The sequence below is a fragment of the Rhopilema esculentum genome, chromosome 2, assembly GCF_057945365.1.
Source record: "Rhopilema esculentum isolate cy_ngs chromosome 2, ASM5794536v1, whole genome shotgun sequence".
NCBI classification, from domain to species: domain Eukaryota; kingdom Metazoa; phylum Cnidaria; class Scyphozoa; order Rhizostomeae; family Rhizostomatidae; genus Rhopilema; species Rhopilema esculentum.
Genome location: NC_142816.1, coordinates 208,123 through 230,660, shown reverse-complemented (window position 1 = coordinate 230,660; position 22,538 = coordinate 208,123). Strand labels below are relative to the sequence as shown.

General features: G+C 35.1%; 1 protein-coding gene across 3 annotated transcripts; it reads left to right on the top strand.

Annotated features, from left to right (window-relative positions):
* Positions 1-755: 755 nt before the first annotated feature.
* Positions 756-19,655, top strand: LOC135695472 (uncharacterized). 3 transcript variants are annotated; one of them, XM_065214568.2, is made up of 2 exons: positions 756-1,515; positions 17,970-19,655. In XM_065214568.2, exon 2 carries the CDS (start codon positions 18,161-18,163, stop codon positions 19,295-19,297), a length of 1,137 nt encoding a protein of 378 aa, XP_065070640.2. In that variant the 5' UTR covers positions 756-1,515; positions 17,970-18,160; the 3' UTR covers positions 19,298-19,655. The 3 variants fall into 3 exon arrangements, with proteins under 3 accessions (XP_065070640.2, XP_065070639.2, XP_065070638.2); XM_065214567.2 differs by lacking the exon at positions 756-1,515 and adding an exon at positions 12,108-12,912; XM_065214566.2 differs by lacking the exon at positions 756-1,515 and adding an exon at positions 15,355-15,779.
* The last annotated feature ends 2,883 nt before the right edge of the window (positions 19,656-22,538 follow it).

Sequence of the window (22,538 nt, the reverse complement as noted above, 5' to 3'; positions counted from 1 at the left end):
TGTAATTTGCATGCTACCCAAAGCCTAGGAGAGGGAACTAAGTAACCTCTCCTGGTGGAAGAATATATATGATTGGGGCATGAAGGACAATCCTCCGTTCTTAAACAATTGAAGGGCGAACATTTGATGACTTCATGTGATGACTAGGTAAAGCAATAGCTTGTTTTAGAGAAACTTGACAACTTCCCATGCTTCACAAGATCGTAAATGTAACATAGACGATGTTTAATTGAAGAAAATCATCATCGTCATCTCTGACACTACAATTAGACATATTTCAAATTTGTTCCTCGTTGTTGCTGAAGAAAGAGAATCAAGAAAGTCTCAACCCAACTTATACCATTCACATCCATGGCCATCGGTTCTCCGGAGCCCCTGAAATTGTTCATTAACGAAGTGCTGAAATTGTTCATTAACGAAGTGCTGAAAGTGTTCATTAACGAAGTGCTGAAATTGTTCATTAACGAAGTGCTGAAATTGTTCATTAACGAAGTGCTGAAATTGTTCATTAACGAAGTGCTGAAATTGTTCATTAACGAAGTGCTGAAATTGTTCATTAACGAAGTGCTGAAATTGTTCATTAACGAAGTGCTGAAATTGTTCATTAACGAAGTGCTGAAATTGTTCATTAACGAAGTGCTGAAATTGTTCATTAACGAAGTGCTGAAATTGTTCATTAACGAAGTGCTGAAATTGTTCATTAACGAAGTGCTGAAATTGTTCATTAACGAAGTGCTGAAATTGTTCATTAACGAAGTGCTGAAATTGTTCATTAACGAAGTGCTGAAATTGTTCATTAACGAAGTGCTGAAATTGTTCATTAACGAAGTGCTGAAATTGTTCATTAACGAAATGCTGAAATTGTTCACTACTTTTGCCTAAAAAGCGTACATGCTGCTTTGGCAACACATTTTTGGTAAACTCTCTTGATTTTGCTGGATTGAAGAATCATCAAAACTTTTACTACACGATATTGTCATTTAGTTAACAGTAGCAATTTTAAACTCCGGTTGAACCGCATCACTAAACAAACTGCAGAGATTTCTTGTCTCAGATGGCCAAATCACCTGAAGCTTTCCTGCTCAAATCGCCTTAACTGGAATAGAAGTAATTTGCAAAATGCGTGCAAGTCTTCTTCATTACAGTAGAATACACCTGCTAGCCTCTCAGTTTCGTAGCTTAAAATGCTAATTTATTTAATCCGCGGATAACACTGATGGCAGTCGCCTTTGCCAGATAACAAATATGCACTTGGTTGAAAATTTCACAGCTAGGGCCATTGATGAGAAAGCAGGTGTTGGCAACTGCATCTTCAAAACCTGCTTTGGGATTTGATACAAGAACGTCTTTATTGCGTGTGGTTTTATCACCCAAAACCTGTTGAACCCCCGCTTGTAGATAGCAGATGAGAGAATCTGATCCTTTGCTTTCTTATGATACAAACAGCAGAATTCACATATACTTGGCGTGAAAGAAATCACCTTGCTACATTTAGGGAAGTTCTAAAAGTACAGTGTAAGTACAATTACCTATCCTACATATTTACATCATTATCTAGAATGTTATTCAGTTTTAAATTAAAACATTGGGTAAAGTTTGAAAGTATATTAGCCGGGCTCTGTAGGAGAATGTTCCATGGTCTCTTAAACTATACACCGATTAATATTTATATTAACTGGAGTTTAGAAATACGTTTTTAGGTTTCAAATCAAGAAATCTTAGCTTGCCCGACGCGAGTTTGGAAATTGCGTATCCGTTGTTGGTCGCTGCACTTGATTAATATTTGATAAGATGCAACTGTAGTCACAACACATTCTTATTTGATTATTATCAACGTGTAGCAAAGTGATTTATCCCTACTAAAAGTAATTTTAAGCACTTCAAACAATGTGAGGGCCAGGTTTTCAGTTGAGGACTGGTGGACGGGTGACGGCCAGTTTGATATTCATGCTGAAGTTTAACAGAATTCAATAGTGTATGGAGTTAGTGATTTCATAAATAATCAATGTTTAGCGTGAATTTTCAACTTCAATCTGCGATTTCTTCAAATAACATTCTGTTTGACGTGAAATTTCAACATGATATTTAAACAAGGCTGGCATGGCACAACAGTATCGAACTCCTTGATATGACTTTGCAATCAAAACTAGTATTAAAAAAATTATTAAAAGCTCCAGCAATTTGATAAAAACTATAGCTGTGTATTTTCAAACCTGCCTGGATCAATTTTATCACCCAGTAAACAATTTGCCAAGGTGATCCATCTATTCGTGGAAGAAAATTTATCTTAAGTATGTTACAGTTACGTTTATTTTAATTTTCATTACTCAAATATTCAATGATTACTATCTTTATGCAGATTATTTGTTTTTCTGTGCTACAAAGCTGCCTTAATCTTTTAATTTTTTCTCAAGACTTAGGGTGCAGGTTTTAGAAAAGCGAATGCGTTTTAAAAGCAATTCGCAGTTCCTACTTAGTCCTTCATAACTGATATTTAAATTAGCTCTGCTGCAATCATCATGAAAATTGGCGGAGTTCTTGCATATGAAAGCAGGTAACACGTTTGGAATAACTTCGCCTTCAAAGGAATGAAATAAGTGATAAGAAATAACAGTGGTGTAGATAGAGGGGGAGCAAGGGTCGAAAAACCTTTCTGTGAGGCTTACCTTTTGTAGGAAAATCAATAATCTTTCTCTATGAAAATAAATAATCTTTCTCTATGAAAATCAATAATCGGAAGAAATAACGATGGCTCTTTGTTTCTTTAAGAGAAGTGAAATGATGTTTTTCAATTAGCTATGAACTAGCTATGGCATTCACTCCTTATTTCTAAGAATAACTTCAAATAACAAGAGCCTCAAAATTGGTCAAAATTTAAGAACAAGCAAAAATGAATGTAACTTTGCACAAAGTTTTAGAACACCCTTAAATATTCACCTTGTTAAAGTGCCTATGAAATGAAATTTGACAAGTTTAGATAAAGGCACATTTTTTATAAGCAAAATTTGCTGATTTCAATGATATATGTTGAGGTGATTTTTCCTCGAGGAATCGTCAAAAACTTGGGCTGAATATCTTATTTTCACGCTTTTGACTGTGACAAAGCGCGCGATATCCATGACGTCACAAGGTTAGCAAGTACGGAAGCAGTTGGCTAATAGAACACTGAGGAGTATAGAGGTCGCTATTGGAACTACAGTTAAAATTGCCGAAGGGGGCAATATTAAGTCAGGGTCCGTGTCCAATCTTTTTTAGGCGCATCAAACTGTCCTTTTTGTAAAGTTTCATACTGTTGTACCAAAGTACGACTGAAATACGATAATACCGTCTATTAAGGTCTGGGGCAGTGTACCCCAGTCTGAAAATAGAACAAGGGGGCAATTTTCAGATAGTGTTTATATCCTATAATTTTCTGCGTATCAGATTGCCACTTATTGCAAATTTTCAGCCAGGGTCTACATCCTATCTTTTTCAACATATCAAACTGTCTTATTTTGCAAAGTTCCGTGCTGAAGTACCAAAGTACGAATAAGATGCGATAACACCGTCTCTAAAGGTATCGAGCAAAGTACCCCAGTCTGAAAATAAAAAAGGGGGCAATTTTTATGGGGGCCCGAATCGTTCAAAAGTATCCCTTATTAATAGAAGTATACTTGTATTAAATATTGCCACGTTGAATTAGGAGCAATTTTCTTGGTTAGCTTCGCCACTGCATGACTCCGCACTCGTGACTAGGCTGAGCGTTAGGCTTAGTGACCTCGGTTTGAACAAGCATTTGAACACAACTTTGCCTGCCATAGCCCCATGTGCTGATGCAATGTAGAAATCGAATAAATTGCTCAATTCTTCCTGCATTGCCAATCATGTTTGCAGCGAAAGGAAACCCTGCTTGAGGAACTTTCTAACATTACAAATAATAATATAACTCAATAACCTGATAATCATTTATGTGATTTGATACTTCAGGGTAGGAAAACTTGCACCTCAATAGCCAACAAAAATGATTTTGGAATGTACCGTGATGAAAAAATAACAAGTCAGTTTAGATAAGGACGTAACCTTTCTTACCCTGAATACATTGTTAATACTTTGTTATCATTCAAAATGTGTATGGTACTATTTTTATTTCGGTGTAACTGTCAGTGTTAACTAGGGTTGCGGTGCGGGAGGCAGCTTGATTACCAAGGTATTTTGTCTCTCACCCCAAAAGTTTAAATTCATTTTGTATTGTAGTTGTTCTCTGTATTTTGAATTTTTTTGTTGTAAAAAAATCTTAACTATTGTCTGTAAAGAAATTTTAATCTATTTCTCTTTTTATTGATGCTTTTTTATATATTTTTATGATTATTTTGCACTATCATTTAGAATTGGAAGTGGCAGCTTACAACCCTTTACTCGAGGAGGCAAACATGAACTTTAAGTTTGTTTTTATTTTCTCGTACGCATATAAAAGAAAGGTACTCTGTATGAAACTCAAAATTTTGATTGCTTTTAGTTCACACGAGTGAATTAAAAATGTAGAAAATGACTTCATACAAACATCTGTACAAAATGTTGGTACATTCAAATTCTTTTCAATTGATTGCAAATCAAGTATAGACTCAGTATATGAGCAATCATGATACATTTATGAATCTAATACGGTTCGTTATATGAGAAAGCCAAACAACTATAAGGCTTAATCAAGTGCCCTCTTTAGAAGAACCCCTTCTATATAATCCAGCTCTTTTCTGGATTTTGAAAAGTCACCTTTAGATTTCTTTCGGTGCGTACTTCTTCTCTGATTTAGAAGTATTTAACCGTATTCTTTCTATTCAAGTGGTAAAATTGAGAATATTCGAACAATAGTGTTTTATGACGTCTTTAATATCGCCGTCGTGTCAAGAAAGGCGAATCCGTTACGAAATGAATTCGGTTATGTGTATCGGAATGAATTCGGTAATGTGAATTTTGTATCGAAAAAACCGTAAAACTCATGTCAAATTGGTTCAGTGAAGCCCACGATAAAATAAAAACCTTCATTTTTATTCTAACCTCGGGAGCAATGGATTTAGACTTTTTGTTCTTGCTAGAATATAACGATAAACAACCAAAACTGGATCAAACTTTGCTAGAAAGTCAAGCAAATCTAAATGATTTCCAAACTTTCTGAATGACGACATTTCCTTGTTTATTTTCAGAACGATAAATTCTGAAGATAAAATGCCCTGTAAAAACTCAATTGAAAACAAGAAAGCTATATTAAGCAATATTACCCAACAAAAATACAGAATATTGAGGAATGAATAAATACAAAAAACAAGCAACTTCAAGTAAATATACAGTATACAAACTCACATTCAGTAAGTCGAGTGAATAATCACCCAAAAATGGGATACAAAGCCTTTAAAGCTACCAGAAGTGCACGAGGAAAAAGCGAAGAAAAGCGGAATGGAAATATTTAATGCAAGCTAAAGTATACGTTGCAGAAAAGACTAATATAGAGTCCTGTCGCCATGAGTTGGTGCAATCAATATTAGCAAAAACGTGTTATCTTGTTTGAACAAAAGTTTTTAAAAAAATCTAATCACTATTGAAGGACATCTTGGTGTGTCCTCTAAACGATGTCTTTGAATTATTGCATGCGACAGCATGCCTCCTAATATTGACAAAGTTTGAGATTTTAGTGCAACGTCAGCAAAATTTCCATTGTCTTTTGGGAACAGGATCCCTATGGCAACTATGATTTTAGTGATCATCGCATTTTGATTTATAATTTTTTTCTTGTGTCATACACTTCGCTGCAGAATGTATGGCTTAAATGCGAGTGACACACACACACCTGAGCGACTCCTGAGGTATGACATTTTAGGGTAATGAATCGTACATCAATGATTAGGAAGGCAGTGAAGTCTATCAATTTCCGCATTGCACCGCAAGAAGTGACTCAGTGTATGGCGTTCTATTGCATCTCGCTATTAGGCTGGTTATTTCGTGCGTTTTTTTTGGTGTAAGGATTAACAGACTGATAAGAAAAAGCAGTCTTTGGATTGGAAGAAAAACTGATGCCTCCAGTATTTCTACGGATATAAGTGATTATGGATCAATTTTACTTCACCGGTCTGTTTACAACTAGGCCAGTCCATACCATTTTAGGTTCTTCCATATTGTCGCTTTCTGTAAAATTTATAAATTTTTCCTTTGGTACTTGCTAGATTCCTTTCGTTTCATGACCGATGACTTGCAAGGTGATCACTTGACACACCTCGTCAGAAATATCTGCTTCAAGTATTTGACTGTTTGTTTGCGAAGGTCCACCAGAAAAGATTAAAAGACAAGTAATAAATAAGAACAAACCAAATATTCGCCATCAGATCGATAAACTCATTTTGTTTAAAAATGTTTAGGGACTGCCAAAAGACTGTAGATCCTCCAAAAACAATGATCGGTACCATCACTATAAATGCCAAGAATTATACCTTACCTTCCCATTTTCCTTGAAATTCAATTATTCACGTTTGTAGGTGTTTCATATTTTACAGTTTAATCACTTAAAACTTAATTTTCGCCTGAATTCTTTGCTTAATTTTGCACGTTTCATAAAATTATTTGTACAGCACCTCTCCGTTCTTGCCATACAATGTTTTTATAGGCATAGAAGGTAAAAACTAAAAAACCAATATGTGAATAAAAGTATAAAATCCAAAATAGAAAAATGAGAAAAAAGGTTTTTGTTTTTATAGGCATAGAAGGTAAAAACTAAAAAACCAATATGTGAATAAAATTATAAAATCCAAAATAGAAAAATGAGAAAAAAGGAGATAAGGAGTAGTCACTACCACCTGGTTACAGCCTCAAACTCCGATGGGGGGTGGTTGTGTGTGCCCTTGTATGTTTTAAGCAATTAGCTTGTAAGGGGGCAGAAAATGATAAAAAAGCAACTCATCAGCCAGAAACCCACGAGGGACATTTCGGGGCTTTAATTCGGTATGTCCATTTCTCGTAGGCGCCCCTCGCAATCCTGCGTCCAGGATCACGGTTGCAAAGGTCAGGAAATACAAATAAAAAATATATATATATTATAACGATCAACAAAAAGTAGCAATCGACACAGAGTGCTTACTAAAGTAGGACTGTAGAGTGTATGGAGGCATTTAAATTGAGTGGGTGAAGAGGATAAACATGGTACTGCGTGGCTTTGGGAATAAAGGGCTGGGAGAAATGGGAAGGGTTAAAAGTATCACCTGTGGATAACAGCATAAAGTTAGAGTTGGCGGGGTTGGGTGTGGCTATGGGAAGGGCGTGCCAAATGGGTTGGGTAGAGGAAGAAGAGGGTACCTAATCTGGGAATGGGTTTATATGTATAGAATGGATGGAGGACAGGGCTGTTGAATGTTTGGAACAAGGGGGGGGGGAGAATTGGGATGCCTATCTGTTTCAGGGGCCCCATTTGAGGCCCCAATTAATTGGTGTAAACTTTGTATTTCGACATGTGCATGTTTCCTTGTATCAGACGCCACAATATCGTTGTCCATAGAGAATGTGGCGAGATTATTGGTGGAAAAATGTTTGTTTTTGTTATAGTAACAGTTATATCAACGAGCTATAGTAAAATCACACTTACGAATACACCTGATGGGTCTATCGGATGAGTTGTAATGGCAGTTATGTGACATATGTATGTCACTGAAAAAGCCGTTTGATTTGGACATGAAGTTTAATTGTTATATTTCCAATACGAGGGAATAGTTAATCAGTAAGTGTTGTCATACTGGCCTCATACCAAAGAAGAAATAGATAAGAAAACATTGGCGAGCCGTGAATTAAATTGCTAGCACTGCACCAGGGGATCATTTAAATGTGTAGTAATTATATCAGTTTAAAACTGTTATTTTTAAAGGTTAAGGTATTTCCAAACAGTATAACATTTAGTAGTTACTGTTGTAACAATGACCTTGTAGAAATGAAGAAGGAAGAATAGATTCCACAGGGCCGTAAATACAAACTGACCACTGGCTCGAGTAGGCCTGTTTTACGAATGGTAATTATTATGTGTGGCATTGAATAGCCTTTTCATTTGGAGGTAGGCTTTATGGATCATATTTCGAACGGTAGGAATTAGTTTAGCCCTCAGTGTTATTGAATTGACCTCATATAAACAAACAAACAAACAAACATATAAATGCCCAGGTAAAATTGTGAATAGATGCAGAAATTTTAGTTTATGAAGTAGCAACTATCTCTTGAGGTGAATAATAGAAAATAGCTAGGCCCATTTGTCATGGTTTTATTGCCATTTCTTTATTTGATATCTAGGTATTCGCTGAACACTTTTGAACACTTTCATATGGCGAACCTAGCCTTCTGTATAAAGCATGAGAATTTTGAAAGCTTCTGTTCTATTACAGGCAAAAATTCCTAAAATCCTCAAAATATACTTTGTCTCTACACCTGGAGTTTGGCAGATAGAAATCTATTCGTAATGATGGCAAAAACGGGAGCTCATTTGATGTTGCTAATACTTTTTCACTATAAGTTTTGTTACTAAGCTATTTTGTTCTGTTATTGTTGATATCGTGGTGATAATCAAGTACTTCTTGTGTTTGTCTTTGTCCATTTCTGTGTACCGCCATCAAACAACTTAACATTGGCTTTCCTCAAGCGCTGGCAGGTACCCTGGGTAACAGACTCTCTATTATCTTATATAGTGAGTCTGGTACCCAGGGTAGCTGGCAGGGGGCAAAGGAGCAATTGCCCCCCCCCCCTCTTGCCGATCAAATATCGGGGGCACCAAAATGAATTTTTACCTTAATGGGGTGCCGAAGGCGCCCTAGCCAAATATCTAGCAAACGAGGACAATTTACATAAAAGCAAACGAGGACACTTTATGACAATCCACGATAAATCGCTTTGAAGAGAAAAAAGATCACCTTGTAACATACCACCTCTTCTTTCTTACAAACTGTTTGCAGTTGCATAATATTGCAGTATGCGGTAAATATTGCAGTTGTATTTATATCAAAAGCAGAAGACAACAAATGAACCAATAATTTACCCTGCCTGGAAAATATATTTTTAAAAGGAACGGTTCTTGATATGCACGATTCTTGATATGAAAGAAAGGACTCACTTTTCAAATTCCGAAACAAAGCTTCAAAATATTTGCAAAAATCATCGCATGTAAACCAAGCAATGCTAGGAATTGAAAAATATTGACATGGGGTCAGCGAATCGTCTTCGCGCGTATTTTTTGCCAATCTCAACTTTTATCGCCCTTTTCTTCAAACTTTGTACATTCAGACTAGTGCACTAGCTCATGGCGACATGACTCTAGCGTTAAGACTAATATAAAAAGCTGTCACATGAGGCCAAATAAAAAGTAAGCTAATACAATTTCCAATTAAATATATTTTGGACTGTTAAAGAGTTTAGTAGCCATTACCTGAAATTCATTATGTTTGGTTGATTCAACCACTGTGTGCGAAATGAGCCGTATTTTTGCAATCCTAGGGCAAATTAAATTTATTACAAGAGGAAGATGACATGTTTGATTTGGTTCCATGTTTTGACCAAACAGCAATTTAGTTCCACTCTTTCGAACTTGCTAAACTACAAGCCTCGAAACTCACATCAACTTGGTCCAAATAAAACTAAAATAAACTTTACTTTAAAATCAAATTTAATCTTTCCGAAAATTGTTCTGCTGAACATACAAAGCTGTTTTCTTAAAAATTGCTTCTAGACGGAACATTACTTATCAAATCTAATAATAGTAGAATGTATTTCACATACGCTACACTAAGGCTGAAAATAAAGCATCTGATTAATTTCCGTTGCTCATAAAGACTTTGATGACAGAGGAGTCAGTCTTTGCTGAAATAATTTAAATGATTTAAAAAAATATAAATTGTCAAAAATTATTTCAGACTCTCGAAAATGGCAAATTTATGATCAGTTGGTTTTTAAAGCTTAATGCACTCACCAGATTGTATCAAAATTAAAGATACCTTCCTTAAAGGACAAGTGACACCCTTTTGGCGCCAAATTTTTTTTTCTTTTAACTTAAAGTAAAATGCTGTATGAGAGTGTTGTTGAAATATTTTTCCTTTCTGATTTCATTTTCCCACTTAAAAACCCATTTGAAATTCTGGCGGGAAATGAATCACGTGACACCGTGACGTAGATTGTGATAATTTTTTATTGCTGGTACTGGTATAGAGTGCAATATTAACGTTTACAACACGCTTGTAAACGAATACAGTTCGTCTGGACCTGTCGCGTCGTGTTTCGTAAACTCTTTATAAATTACAGGAAAATTCTGAGTTATCACAACGTACGTCATAGGGTCACGTGATAAAAAGCAAAATCGCGTCCCCTGTGCCCCCTGATTGGAATTTTTTGTTCCAAACCAGGAAAAACTTACTTCTAAAAGATGATCTATAAGTTAATGAAAAGAAAAGATAGGGTGAAAAGTGTGTCACTTGTCCTTTAAGAAAAATTCTACGCTTCAAGTTGCTAGTGGGTGCTACACAGACCCTGTCATTGGAGGTGCGGCTCAGCACGCGCTATAAAGCACCTAGAAGCGTTGTTCACTGCGCGCCTGGATTAAGATTTTAATCATACGAAGTGATGAAAATTTGCTTCCCATTATAGGCAATGACAAACTTAGGAGTAGGGCAGAAAGATTCTTTCGCGCTCTTCTGAAGTTTATTTGGAGAAAAAACAGATGGTTCATCTTTTAACAGAGGGGGATTCCGTCTGAAATTAGCGATACGGAATAGGGAAACGATTTATTTTAAGTTAGATTTATCTGAAGAGAAAAGTGAAATATTTGGCAGACGAACTATTACTTTTGTAGGCTACTTACTGTTCGAACGATGAATAAATATTTTATTAATTTATGACTTTATTGTTTTAGTTGTTATATTTTCTTCCAATGAAAGTTGCCATGCTTTCAACATATTGTTTTTACAGCGTGTTACCATATTTGAATACCACAGGTCTCAAATAAGGGTTTTAGTTCGAGGCATGCATTTATTCCTGTGCCTATTGAAAATCAGACGACAAGGTCTGGTTCTACATTTCCTGCTCAGTTATAGTTTCTTTTGACAGGTTGTTTAATAGTGCTTGCTTAGGCCGATTTGATGCATATCAAGAACCAACCAAATATAAACTGGATAATTAGAAAAATAGAAAAAATGACTTCAAACATGTTTTATTTTCAAACTTAAACTGTTTTGCTTCTCTTCCACATCTGATTTGCAATAATAATATATATTAGAATATCTAAACTATAGTTAATTGAACTAATTGATTTGCTAGAACTAGGCCATTTAGCCCTTTGATTTTACAATGAAGACTATGATTAAGCTGAGTAGGTTAAGCTTTTCCATCATACCTGGGTTAAAGACGATATTTTTTCAAAGCAGTTTTTTCTTTATTCACTTAAAATTTTTACAAAACATACACAAATTTACCAGACGATACCACAGAGAGCATGGAATGCAAAGCAACCCTGTGGCAATTTACAATCAACATGAGTTTAAATTAACTTTAATTCAAAGATGCAAAATGAACGAAAAGAACAAATAGAAACTCTTTCTAGAAAGATGGGAGGAGAGAGGAAAAATGTTGTTTGTATCACCAATTTATTCAAAACGTTTAGAGGCCTGCATATATTTTAGCGTTGCAGCGATAATTTACGAATTTGATTCGAGTGGTAATTCTTCAAAGCCATAGAGGATGATATTTAGCAGATCTTCTTTTGAAAGAATTATCGAATATCGCATGAGGCAACAATATCGCATTTACACTGTTGAGGAGATCACATCTCGTCTCGATCTTGTAGATAAAACTGAATTAAATTGTATTGCATTCAAAATTTTTCTACATTTGAAAGCAGGCAGCTGCTACTAAACATTGATGAGTTTCGCATCACAAGCTGACTTTTGACAGGTTTTGAAATTGATCTTGTTACAGCTTAAAAACTGAGCCGAAATCTCCAAAATTTCTAAATGGAAATCTCAGTTTACTTTTAAATGCAGCACGTGACATATTTTTTGCTTGGCATTTCGACGGTATAATAATTCTGAATAAGCAATAGATTTTTGGTCAACATCCTAAACGTCTAGTTAGGTTCAGGTGCTTATTAATCGGATTTTCAAGGTGATTTGGGATTTTGTGTTTGACGATTACTGTAGTCTTTGGTGGGGTGATTTTTACGGGTCAATTTTACGGTACTCTATGTAACTATTGCGAAAAGTAGCTTGCTCAAGTATGACTGACTTTCCACTGCGCAGGATATATTTTTATTGTTCTGAAAGAAAGGGGAGTGAGCAAAGGGCCTATAAATAATGGAAAGGCATTAATTGTCCTTGAAATTCAAATAAAGCAGCGATTCCTATATGCCACAATTTGTGTGCGTAGCACAGAACATGCCAAGAGTCGCTCCTTAGAAATAACCAGATTATAAAGAATTTGAAATTTGACCGTCAAAATCATTATGTGGTCTCGCTGTTGGTAATTAATTTTTCATATGCTCGAAGCAAATTTTGGCCTAAGAACACATATTGTTGTTGATAAAGTGCTTTTTTCAAAGACTTTAGGATGGTGTTTGCTTAAACTTTTCTTCCATAAAGATGTCAACGATGACCTGCGTTACTCTTTTTAAATGCAAAGACAACTGTTTTTACTGAGACAGATGAAATAATAATTGAATTAAGTGCTGTACGGTAAGAAAAACACGTACTTTTTGGAAGCTTTTATTCTATACTTTTAACATGTCACTCTTTCGAGAATCGTCATGAACTGTCCAAATTTGCTAGGATTCAGTAGATTCTAACGACGATGGCATATGCTTGTGAAGCAATACAAGACTTTGAATACAGTTTTGCTGATCTATGGCTGTTGACTCAATACAATCACGACATAAAGGTGCTAATGTTTTTATGCCTGAAGTAAAAATTATATAAATTTTACTCGCTAGTTTAAATAACAAAAATATTATAAAACTGTTCACTCAACTATTATGCAGTTAATTAGGCCGCTATTGATTTCAATAAAAGCCATCATCAATCAATGCTCCAAACACAAGAAGGAAAATTATTTAATGAATGAAAGAGAGAGTTGATTAAAATGTTTTTTTCTTTTTTTTGTGATTGATATCATTTTAAAAATAAGAATTGATGTAACGATGTATTGATTGATAATTTGTCATTTTATATTGTTTTGTTCTTTTAAACTAATATGAACGAGGATTTTCTAGCTTATGCTATATCAATTCAAACTTGGGGAAATAGGGATTTTTCCCAGACAGTTAGTTTCATGATCAATCATCGATTTTTTGTAATTTTGACTTTAAGATAAGTCAATTTTTGCGCTGGTTCTGGACAACTATAAGAAAATCAACCTAAGTTTGTTATCACAAGTACAACATAGCGGCAAGCTTCAAAGAGTCGGCTAAGCGAGATGGTAATCATATTGATTTTAGACTGTCCAAAATTAATAGTTGCAGCTGATTTTAGAAATCTAGAGAGGCTGATTGTGCTGTTCACACAGAAAGAGGCTATTCTAGATTAATGACGAAACTGCGTTTTCGAAAATCACTGTAAAACATGATTATAAATTTTATTAATTTAGTTCATAGTTTGCCAGTTATGTTGAACGTTTAGAAATTTGTAAAAATGAACTTTGCCGTTATATTTTAGCTGCATATTTAAATATTTTCACGGTTCTGTATATGTATATGTATCTATAATAATGAAATATGAATTATTTCATTTGTAGTGGAATAATTCATATCAAAGATATTTCTTAAGATCTCGATCCAACTAGTATTTTCGTTTTCAGTTACCAAACTTCTACGAGAGATTGTAAATAATAGTTTCCTTATTCTAAATTTGATCTTTCGGAAGCATTTATTTGAAAAAGCAAGCAACAAATTGAACTAAAAAACATTATTTCTTTTTTATAATTACGTAACTGTTCTTAACTTTTGAATTTGTAATTTGACTTTGCTTTCAATTTTAGAGTTGAAGAGCCACGCTTGTAGTGGATATGCTCGATTGTACCATCATTATTATTAGTATTATTATATTATTATTATTATTATTATTTGCCTCCTTTTCCTGCCAGTATCTTTATCAGAATATGGCACAAGGTTGCAATGGAAAACAACTTGCTTCTTACTCTGCCTTGCCGAGTCAAAAATGAATTGAATTGTCACCAATTCTAATTTTATCATTCTCTAGACTTTTTTGTGATTTCTTATGATTCAGTCCCCGTTCATTCTGTTGCTCAGGATCTACGTAAAAAGTCGCAGTTTTTTCTTGATTTTTTTTAACATAAAACAGAAGCTTCTATCTCTGAAAACAAATATCTAATTATATATTACAGTATTCTTCTGGCGTTTTGGCCAAAACCTCAAAGCTATTTTGTAGGTAAACAAAGTTATTAATTGTTTATAGAATAATAATAACCTTACTAACACTATTTTTCATAATAATTTCTATAGGAGATATTGCTATCCTCATGAATTCTATCGCCAATATTCAAAGGATTCATGTTTATATTATCTGCATTTTAATAATCTGCCGCAAATATATCAGTATTGACAATAAAACATAACAGAGTAAATTTAATCTTTAAATGACTTTGTAAACAAACGCTAAAACATTGCCAAAAATATCAAGTTTTTGGATTTTTTCATCAATATTTTGTTTTCTGCATTCATATAACTGTAAATAAAATACCATTCTATACATATATTATATGAAACTTGTTCACAGTAGCAAGCTTGTGTCAAATTAAGTCAAATTTTACTTAGAGTTTTGCTAGAATCATTTTACAAAAATTAATAAGATTTTATAATTTTATCTTATGGTTAAAAGAACATTTTTTTCTTTAAATTTGCGTATGTTTTTTTTAAATAAATGTCTGTATCCTGGGTCACAAACTCTTTTGAAAATAGCCAAGCTCGATTAGTTCGATTTTTCCTTAATGACCCTTCCATGTGCAATGCACGTGTAGATAATTTTAGCGCTGCTAAAAATCCCACCGTATTGATGGCGTATTTTTTTAAATCAGATTACTGGATGTTGTTTTGAAACAAGATTGGATTGATGTAAGAATAAATGGGCTCCTACCACCTGCCCGAATAACTATCAATGTCTACGAGTGTTTGGTGTTCTGCTATGAGAGGCATTCTTAAAACATTCCACCTACTTGATTCAATCAAACCGTCATGTTTGCTTTAAATTACCATTTATATTAAATTCATGCATGAGTTACGTTGAGCATAGATAATAGCTTTGAAAGATTTTGAATTCAGTCTTCCATATAGGTATATTTCTATTTCTACGTCCTTAGCAGTGTCTCGTGTTACTAGCTGGAATCTTGCTTGCAAAACGGCAATGCGTAGAGCTAAGATTTTTGGCAAAATAGCAGAGAAAACATGCACAAAGTAGGGCAATATGATGCACATGCTCCGAGTGTGCTTTCACAGGAAACTGTGGTAACGATAGTAGCAGATGTCTCCGTCATTTCGTTTTACTCAGGATTGAAAAGAAACAATGAAGATAGACATAAGTCTTGTTGTTTCTATAGAAGAGAGCTTCATTGATCTTTCATTCCCATTTAACACACGCAAATGTATGCGACAGGTGATGTTTGACTAAAACACCATTTCACTACGTAAACCAGGAGCTGAAGACATAGAAATACGCATCTCTTTCGAATGAACAATAATGTGCCACTCAGATATGGCGCAAAGGTACAGCTGACGCGCAACATTAGAAGTTCAGGTAACGAAAAAAATCATTGTAAATTGATCATAAATTCTGAGTATATTCGTGAAATTTTTGTTTCCCGTTTTCAAATTTATTCCCTTGATGTCTTTTCCACGTGAAGTATATTCTTTATTGACTTTCTGGTTCCTGCTGATAGCCAAGGAAGTTTTTCTTCAACAAAACGATGTAGCTTCGCTGGTCCTTTGTTCAGGCTAGCTTGCTAGAAATAGTATAGTTGATTCCTTACAGCAACTTAGCTCCAATCGATTACGTTCTTCCCTGATGTTCAATATCACAGTGGCAGTGTTGCTTTAGATTTGCGGGAGCAAGCTCAGCTAAAATTCCGACAAATTGATGTGTCCAATTTAGGCGTGGTTTTCAAATGTTATTAGAAATGCAGTGTTTATATAAGTTAACCATAGCAATGTTTGTTGCCTTAACAAAACCTCGTGATGAAACATCAGGATTTAATCTCTTCTTTGACTGTTTAAAACTTTGTTGATGTTGCTAAAGGCTGAAAAACTGATGCAACCATTATTTATAAATGGTTCGATAACGTGAAATTACTTTAAGAGCATATTACTAGGTGAAACTAGCCCCATTTCCAACATTTTCTGTCATGGTTGAGCTAAAAGGTATGCCAGTTATCTTTTCCAAGATTTTTATTCTATTTATTTGATGTTATTTTCATGGAACAAGGCGCTGGACCTTCTTAGTAAAGTTGCATAGTTTTAAACATTGCATTATATTGGCAAGTTGGCGGTCTCATAACCAATGCAGGCTGCGTTTTCGTTTTTCAAAATCAAAGTCAGGAAGAAATAATCATTCCTAAAGATTTATAATTATTTTCATCTTTTCGTCGTCAATATTTTTATTTTCTTGTCATCATTATTTTCATATATGTCAAATGTTTAATAGCATCCACTAATGAAGGCTTGTGTTGGTAGAACATGATTGGATAAGTTGTTTTTATTTCTTGTTTGGAGTAGATTCTTGCGAGCTAACGGTACATATGGCGGAAGGAAACAAAGGCGGTCACTTAGCTTTATACTTTGCCTATTATTGGTAATTGAATATGTTAATGAAATGGAATGGATAATGGATTATTTGATGACATATATAAGCGCGAAGAACAAATGTTTCCCAAGAAACAAGCAGCCTCAGAGCAGGCGCGCTAATTGTTGAGCATGCGTACTTGCCTCCCATGTAGCACGAAAGCCAAAACAGAATTTTGACTGTCTTGAGTGTCCGGTTTCTTTTGTTTGGCTTAATTGCTTGGACAGCGAAGGTTTCAGCTGTTATTCAATCGTGGTCCAATTAAATTGTTGAGATACAGGTCTTTTCAATTATTAAAATACTAAATGAAATAACAGCTTTGTGATTTGCAAGTAAAATCCGATTATATTAGGTAAAACAGGGATTGAAGGTCTGACTCAAGTCCTGCGCAAGAGATCAATGTTGGAATGCATGTAACTCTAGGACTTTTTCTCTTGATAGTGACTCTAAAACCTTTGGTGCCATGATCTTTGCAAGTTTTTGTGGACGCCATTCTAAAACCTTCCGTATTACGGAAGTTCTCTATTTTGCTAAAGATGGTAATGTACAGAGTACAGACATTAAAGAATTTCTGTCAGATGGATCGCAGCAATGTTGTCGGGAGACATGTTTATAAGTCCACAAGTGTTGTGTTCGATTTGTTAATGCATAGAAAGCCAATGCAACTCAATCAACATTGGTTTGCTTCTTGTTGATCTGTTGTAAGAGAGTGCAGGACGTCGATCAATTTACTGCAGTAAAAGTGAGATGTAGACAAATATAACTTGCCAAGAAAACTAGTCTGCCCTTTAGCAGGAATTATTAAACACTCGTTATCATCTATATGCCATTATTTTGTTTCTACATATATTACCATCATGGTTAAGTGTTGTAATTGTACGCCAAGTGTGATTCCTAAACATGCGCAGAACTCTTCAGAGACTTATTTCCGACGTTGTCCAGCTGCAGGGAATAGACATAGTAATTTATTCAAATGATCCACGTAATTACGTATAAAAGCTAAACATTATCGTCTTCAGGTTAAATCCAGTTTTATCATAAACAAATCCGAGTTGTTGCTGTTCTGCAAAGATTTCAAAACATAAATAATGTAGTTTTAGCAGAAAACAAAGTAAAATGTTTTAAATTTAAACAAATGTTTCATTTTAGGAAAAGAAATCAATTTCAAAACAGTCATGAAGAAAGGGTTCTAATATGCAGTGAAGAGTCTTGTCAACTATTCCTGAACAAAACAACGGACACCAGTTATTCGTATACAGTAATCTTGAACCGGACACCAACGAACACCTGTTATTTGTATACAGTAAAAGCTTATAAGCGGTAGCCACGGTTTCGACACAATGTTTTCGAAATCCAAGTCAATAGAACTTGGCGGTATTCAACCAGAATTCGACTCTAGATACTACGACAGCCAGCCGAGGCGAAAGTCCCATGCAGACATCGAGAAACTAAAGCACATTGCTGACCGCGGAGGGCATGCGAGCAGGAGTCTACAATCATCGCTTCGTTCAGTAGCGTTCGAGATTGGAGCATCCTCCGAAGAATTTTTAGAATACAGGGACGTTGCCAAGTCATACGGGGCTGTGTCAAAATCTCTTATAACTCAAGACACGTTAGATAAGATAAGAGACGTCGAACTCGAAGACGTCCTAATGAACGCACGTAATATTACTGATCCGGATCCTACCGCAAATATGTCCTTCTGCCCAAGGCCGGCAAGAGTTATCGAAGGTTCTTTTAGACATTCCGTTTCTGTCAAGGAAGTTGACTCCAAGACGGGGGCTTTCAGACATCGAACAATCGAAATCCTTAGAAAACCAGAGGATGAGCTTGGATTTAGTGTGAGACGGGGTGATGGTTGGGAAAAGGATGATGGAATATTTGTTTCCAGAATAAATCTGGGTAGTGTTTTTGACAAATTCGAACTTATGAGAGTTGGTGATGAGATCGTCAAGATAAATCGTATTGATATGAAAAACATGGACGTTGAAGACGTGGTTAGGCTGATGCATATTCCAGAGAAACTTTCAATTACTATCAAAATACTGACGCCTTTCTCAAAAAAGAGGATTGCGAACAGCACTATTGCAAACGGTACGAAAACGAGGCAAGCCGGTAAGTTTGATTTCATTGATTCCAAGAATACAAATTCTTCCATTTACAAAATCGCCCATATGAAAATTGGTAAAAGCGTCGAAAATGCCAAGAAAAGCCATGAAACACGTGAGAGCAAAAAGACGGACGCAGAATCGAAAGAGCAAGCAAAAAAAGAAGATTCTAATAAGACAGCAACAGTGACAACAGGAAGGTCACCATACAGGACAGGCGCTTCGCAAAGACAGTTATCGCCTATTCGTGAAACCGCATCGGAGGAGCGCGTAAACAAGTCTTCTAGTGCTCTGAATGTTTCAGGGGCAAGACGAACATCTGTGACTTGGCTAGATCAAAGAAGTTTTAATAGTGATCCAGGAAGGTAGCCTTGTGAAGGTACAGTGATGCAACATGCTTACTAGGACATACTTACCAAGTGATTTAACTCAGGAAGGATAAGATTACAAGATATCCTGGAGCTAGAAGTCATCATATGGATTCAAATAGAAGTATTTCTATAGGATTTTAATGATTCATTCGTGACATAATTTACATTGTGTCTGTGACCAGGAATTGTTCTTCATAGCTATATATGGAATCATTTTAAAATTTTAGCATAAAAAAGGTCAAATGTTGAAATATTGACTGGTTTATCTTTTGGAAGGCACTTCGTTTCCAGCATACATTTCTAAACATGTGTCGCGCACTTAAACCTGCTTTTCCAGGTATTTTCGCGGATACCCACTTACTACATGTGATCTGTATGAATGTCCATTTTTTCATAAAAGACCAGTTAGCAGCTCGGGGGGGGGGGTACCTTAACATGTTTGAAGATACGGGGCACCTTTACGTGCAGTTATCTAGGGGTACCTTCTTTCTGAGAAGTGCGGAATTATAAGTATCAGTTTTTTTAAAAATGTGCGGAACTATCGGTTCTGAATTTTTAGATTTTTGCGGAACTATGGGTACCATTTAAAGAAACATGCAGAATTAGGGGTACCATTTTGTGGAAATATTGCAAAATTATTAGGAGGGAGATATAGCATTAACAAAATGAATGTCCAGCTAGAAACAAAAGTGTGAAATATGTGTAATATTAAGGTTTTGGGGCATAGGACATGCAAAGTTTGGTTGATGATTTGTTATGTGCTTTAAACACATTATTTGCTCTGCAGAATAATGGGTATAGTGTTTCATCAAGTTTTTTAACCAAAATGACATGTTCCCGCTCAAAATTAGGTTCAGTTACCCCCCCCTCCCCCCTCCATTGAGGTTAGTAGGAAGGTTCAGCTGTGTAAAGAGGACAAAGGACACTGAACCTGAGCTTTTCCCTTGAACAATTTGCTTTAATAAAGCAGTTTGATCGACGTACTTTTACGTTATTGGAGTTTTTCTGAAGATACTAGTGGAGGATGTAGAACCGCTAAGAATATCGCGAAACTGTACAAAATCTGAGGAAGAAGAAAGGAATCCACAAAGCAACCACAATAGATATGTAGTGAATTGAAAATTGACTGTTGCAAATAAGTTATTTTTGTTATTTAGATTTTTGAATCTAGATTTACTTGATTTTACAAAGTTAATAACTAGGGTCTCAAACCAAGGACCGTGAAAGTGGAGACTTAGGATTTCAGCCTCCTAAAAATTTTCTATACTTAATTACTTAATACTGTACTTAAAACTGTCATAAGCTGTACTTAAAACAAAACAAAATGATCTTCCCTTTGGCTGTTCCAAAACTTTTTGTCTCCGCACACCCCCCCTACCCTTATCTGCTCCGCTGTCCCTGTCCCAGACAAATATTATAGAAAATTATTTACATTACTTCAAAACTGGTCTAGACATTAAGGTCACGATAAAGCAAGCTCAAGCACATCAAACTGCTTTAGAAACTGGAATAAAAATAGTTCAGAAAAATTTACCATTTTAGCTGTTACCACTAAGAATGTTTCACTTTTATTTTATGAATTTTTATTTTCAGAGTTGTGACTTGTCAATTCAAAACGTATCCGAACTAACACTTTAGAAACACAAACTTTGCACTATGACCTTGATATACGGTTGGATCACGATAAATCAACTACCACTTAATTCGAACTACTGCTATGTCGATTTGTTTTTAAATGTTTTGGGTATAAAAACTGCTCCGGATTGTTGGAGCCCCGAAAAAGGCGAATATATCAAGAACCTGATCAAATTATTTGCCAACTTCAGCACATAAAGCGAAAAAAACAGCAAGGTCAAATGGATGCAATTAAACAGGTAAAGTTAAAGTTTTTGGTTGACTATTTCTAATAAAATTCGCCAACACAGGAAATTAATTACAGTTACCGTGTTAGACAAAGACGAAGAAGAAGGCCAAATTGAGACCCTGTGATAAGTACAAAGATATTTGTAAGCTAACAATGGTTGAGGTACATGGTCAAGATAGGAGGGCATTGAGACAGTTTGTGCCAGGGTTTTTTTTACTGGGCGGTTCAACACAAAATGTGCAGTTCGAAAACTTTTTGTGCAGTTTCTAAAGAAAAATCTGTGCAGTTCTAAAATTTTACTTTAATAAACAACAAAATTAGGAAATTGCTGCAGACAAAAACAAACATGATGAAAGATTATGAAACACGAAAAAACTTCAAACAAGCAGACAAAAACAAACATGATGAAAGATTATGAAACACGAAAAAACTTCCAAAGAATACGCTAAAATGGAAGAAGTACCTTTTGGGATATATAAATTACAGATATAGAAATACATTCGATTGCGAGGAAATATAATGTTTATGAAAATAGCTATTATTTCGTTCTTTGAGTCTCACCTACACGAAGCATGAAATTGATAGCGTCAAAGCAAAAACACTTTTAAACTCTTGAATATTTAAAAAATCAGAGCCAAAAGTAAATCATGTCACAAGTTTCGAATTTAAATTTTACAGTTGTATGATCAAACGACATAGACAAAAAACTAAATTGGAGGCTATCTGCAATTGTCATTTATACCTACAATCACTGCCAAAAGGCTTGGAACACTAACGTAGGTTTTCAAAGGCAAATTCAGCCATCCCCCTCTCCCCCTAGGAACAATGTTGATTTACTTGAGAAAAAAGAGAGGGGTTATGGAGTACGCTTTTTCTTGTGGATTGTTTGATATTTTTCTATACTTTAAACATTGTTTTGGGGGGAAAGGGGGGCGGAAGTGGTAGTATTGAAGAAAACAAATGAAAAATAGAAAAGCACAGCCCAAAGTGTTAGGTGTTCCAAGTAATTTTGGCAGTGATTGTCTGAATGGAAATTTGAAGCTTATCAGATACACTATCAAATGTTATGTCTACCCATAGGTTTTCGATGGTGCTGAGTCCATTTATGGCATTTTCAGAACCGTACGTATTACTAATAAGGAGATATGGGGGTATTCTTTGTTTTCAGGGGCTGGGGTAAGCTACCCTCATAGAACTAGGTACCATGTTTCAAAAATGGTTTAAATTGAGAAAATTAAAATTGATTTTATTTACATGGTAATTTTATTCTATCCAATCATTCTGTGCTAAGGTTTGTTAAATAATGATAGTTGTGATGATATTAACAAAAAATTGAAGTATATCATTGCTATAAGAGAAAGCTGCAGAGTCAACC

Excerpts from the sequence above, each read along its gene's own strand:
- LOC135695472 (XM_065214568.2), top strand. The coding sequence starts at position 18,161 with ATGTTTTCGAAATCCAAGTCAATAGAACTTGGCGGTATTCAACCAGAA.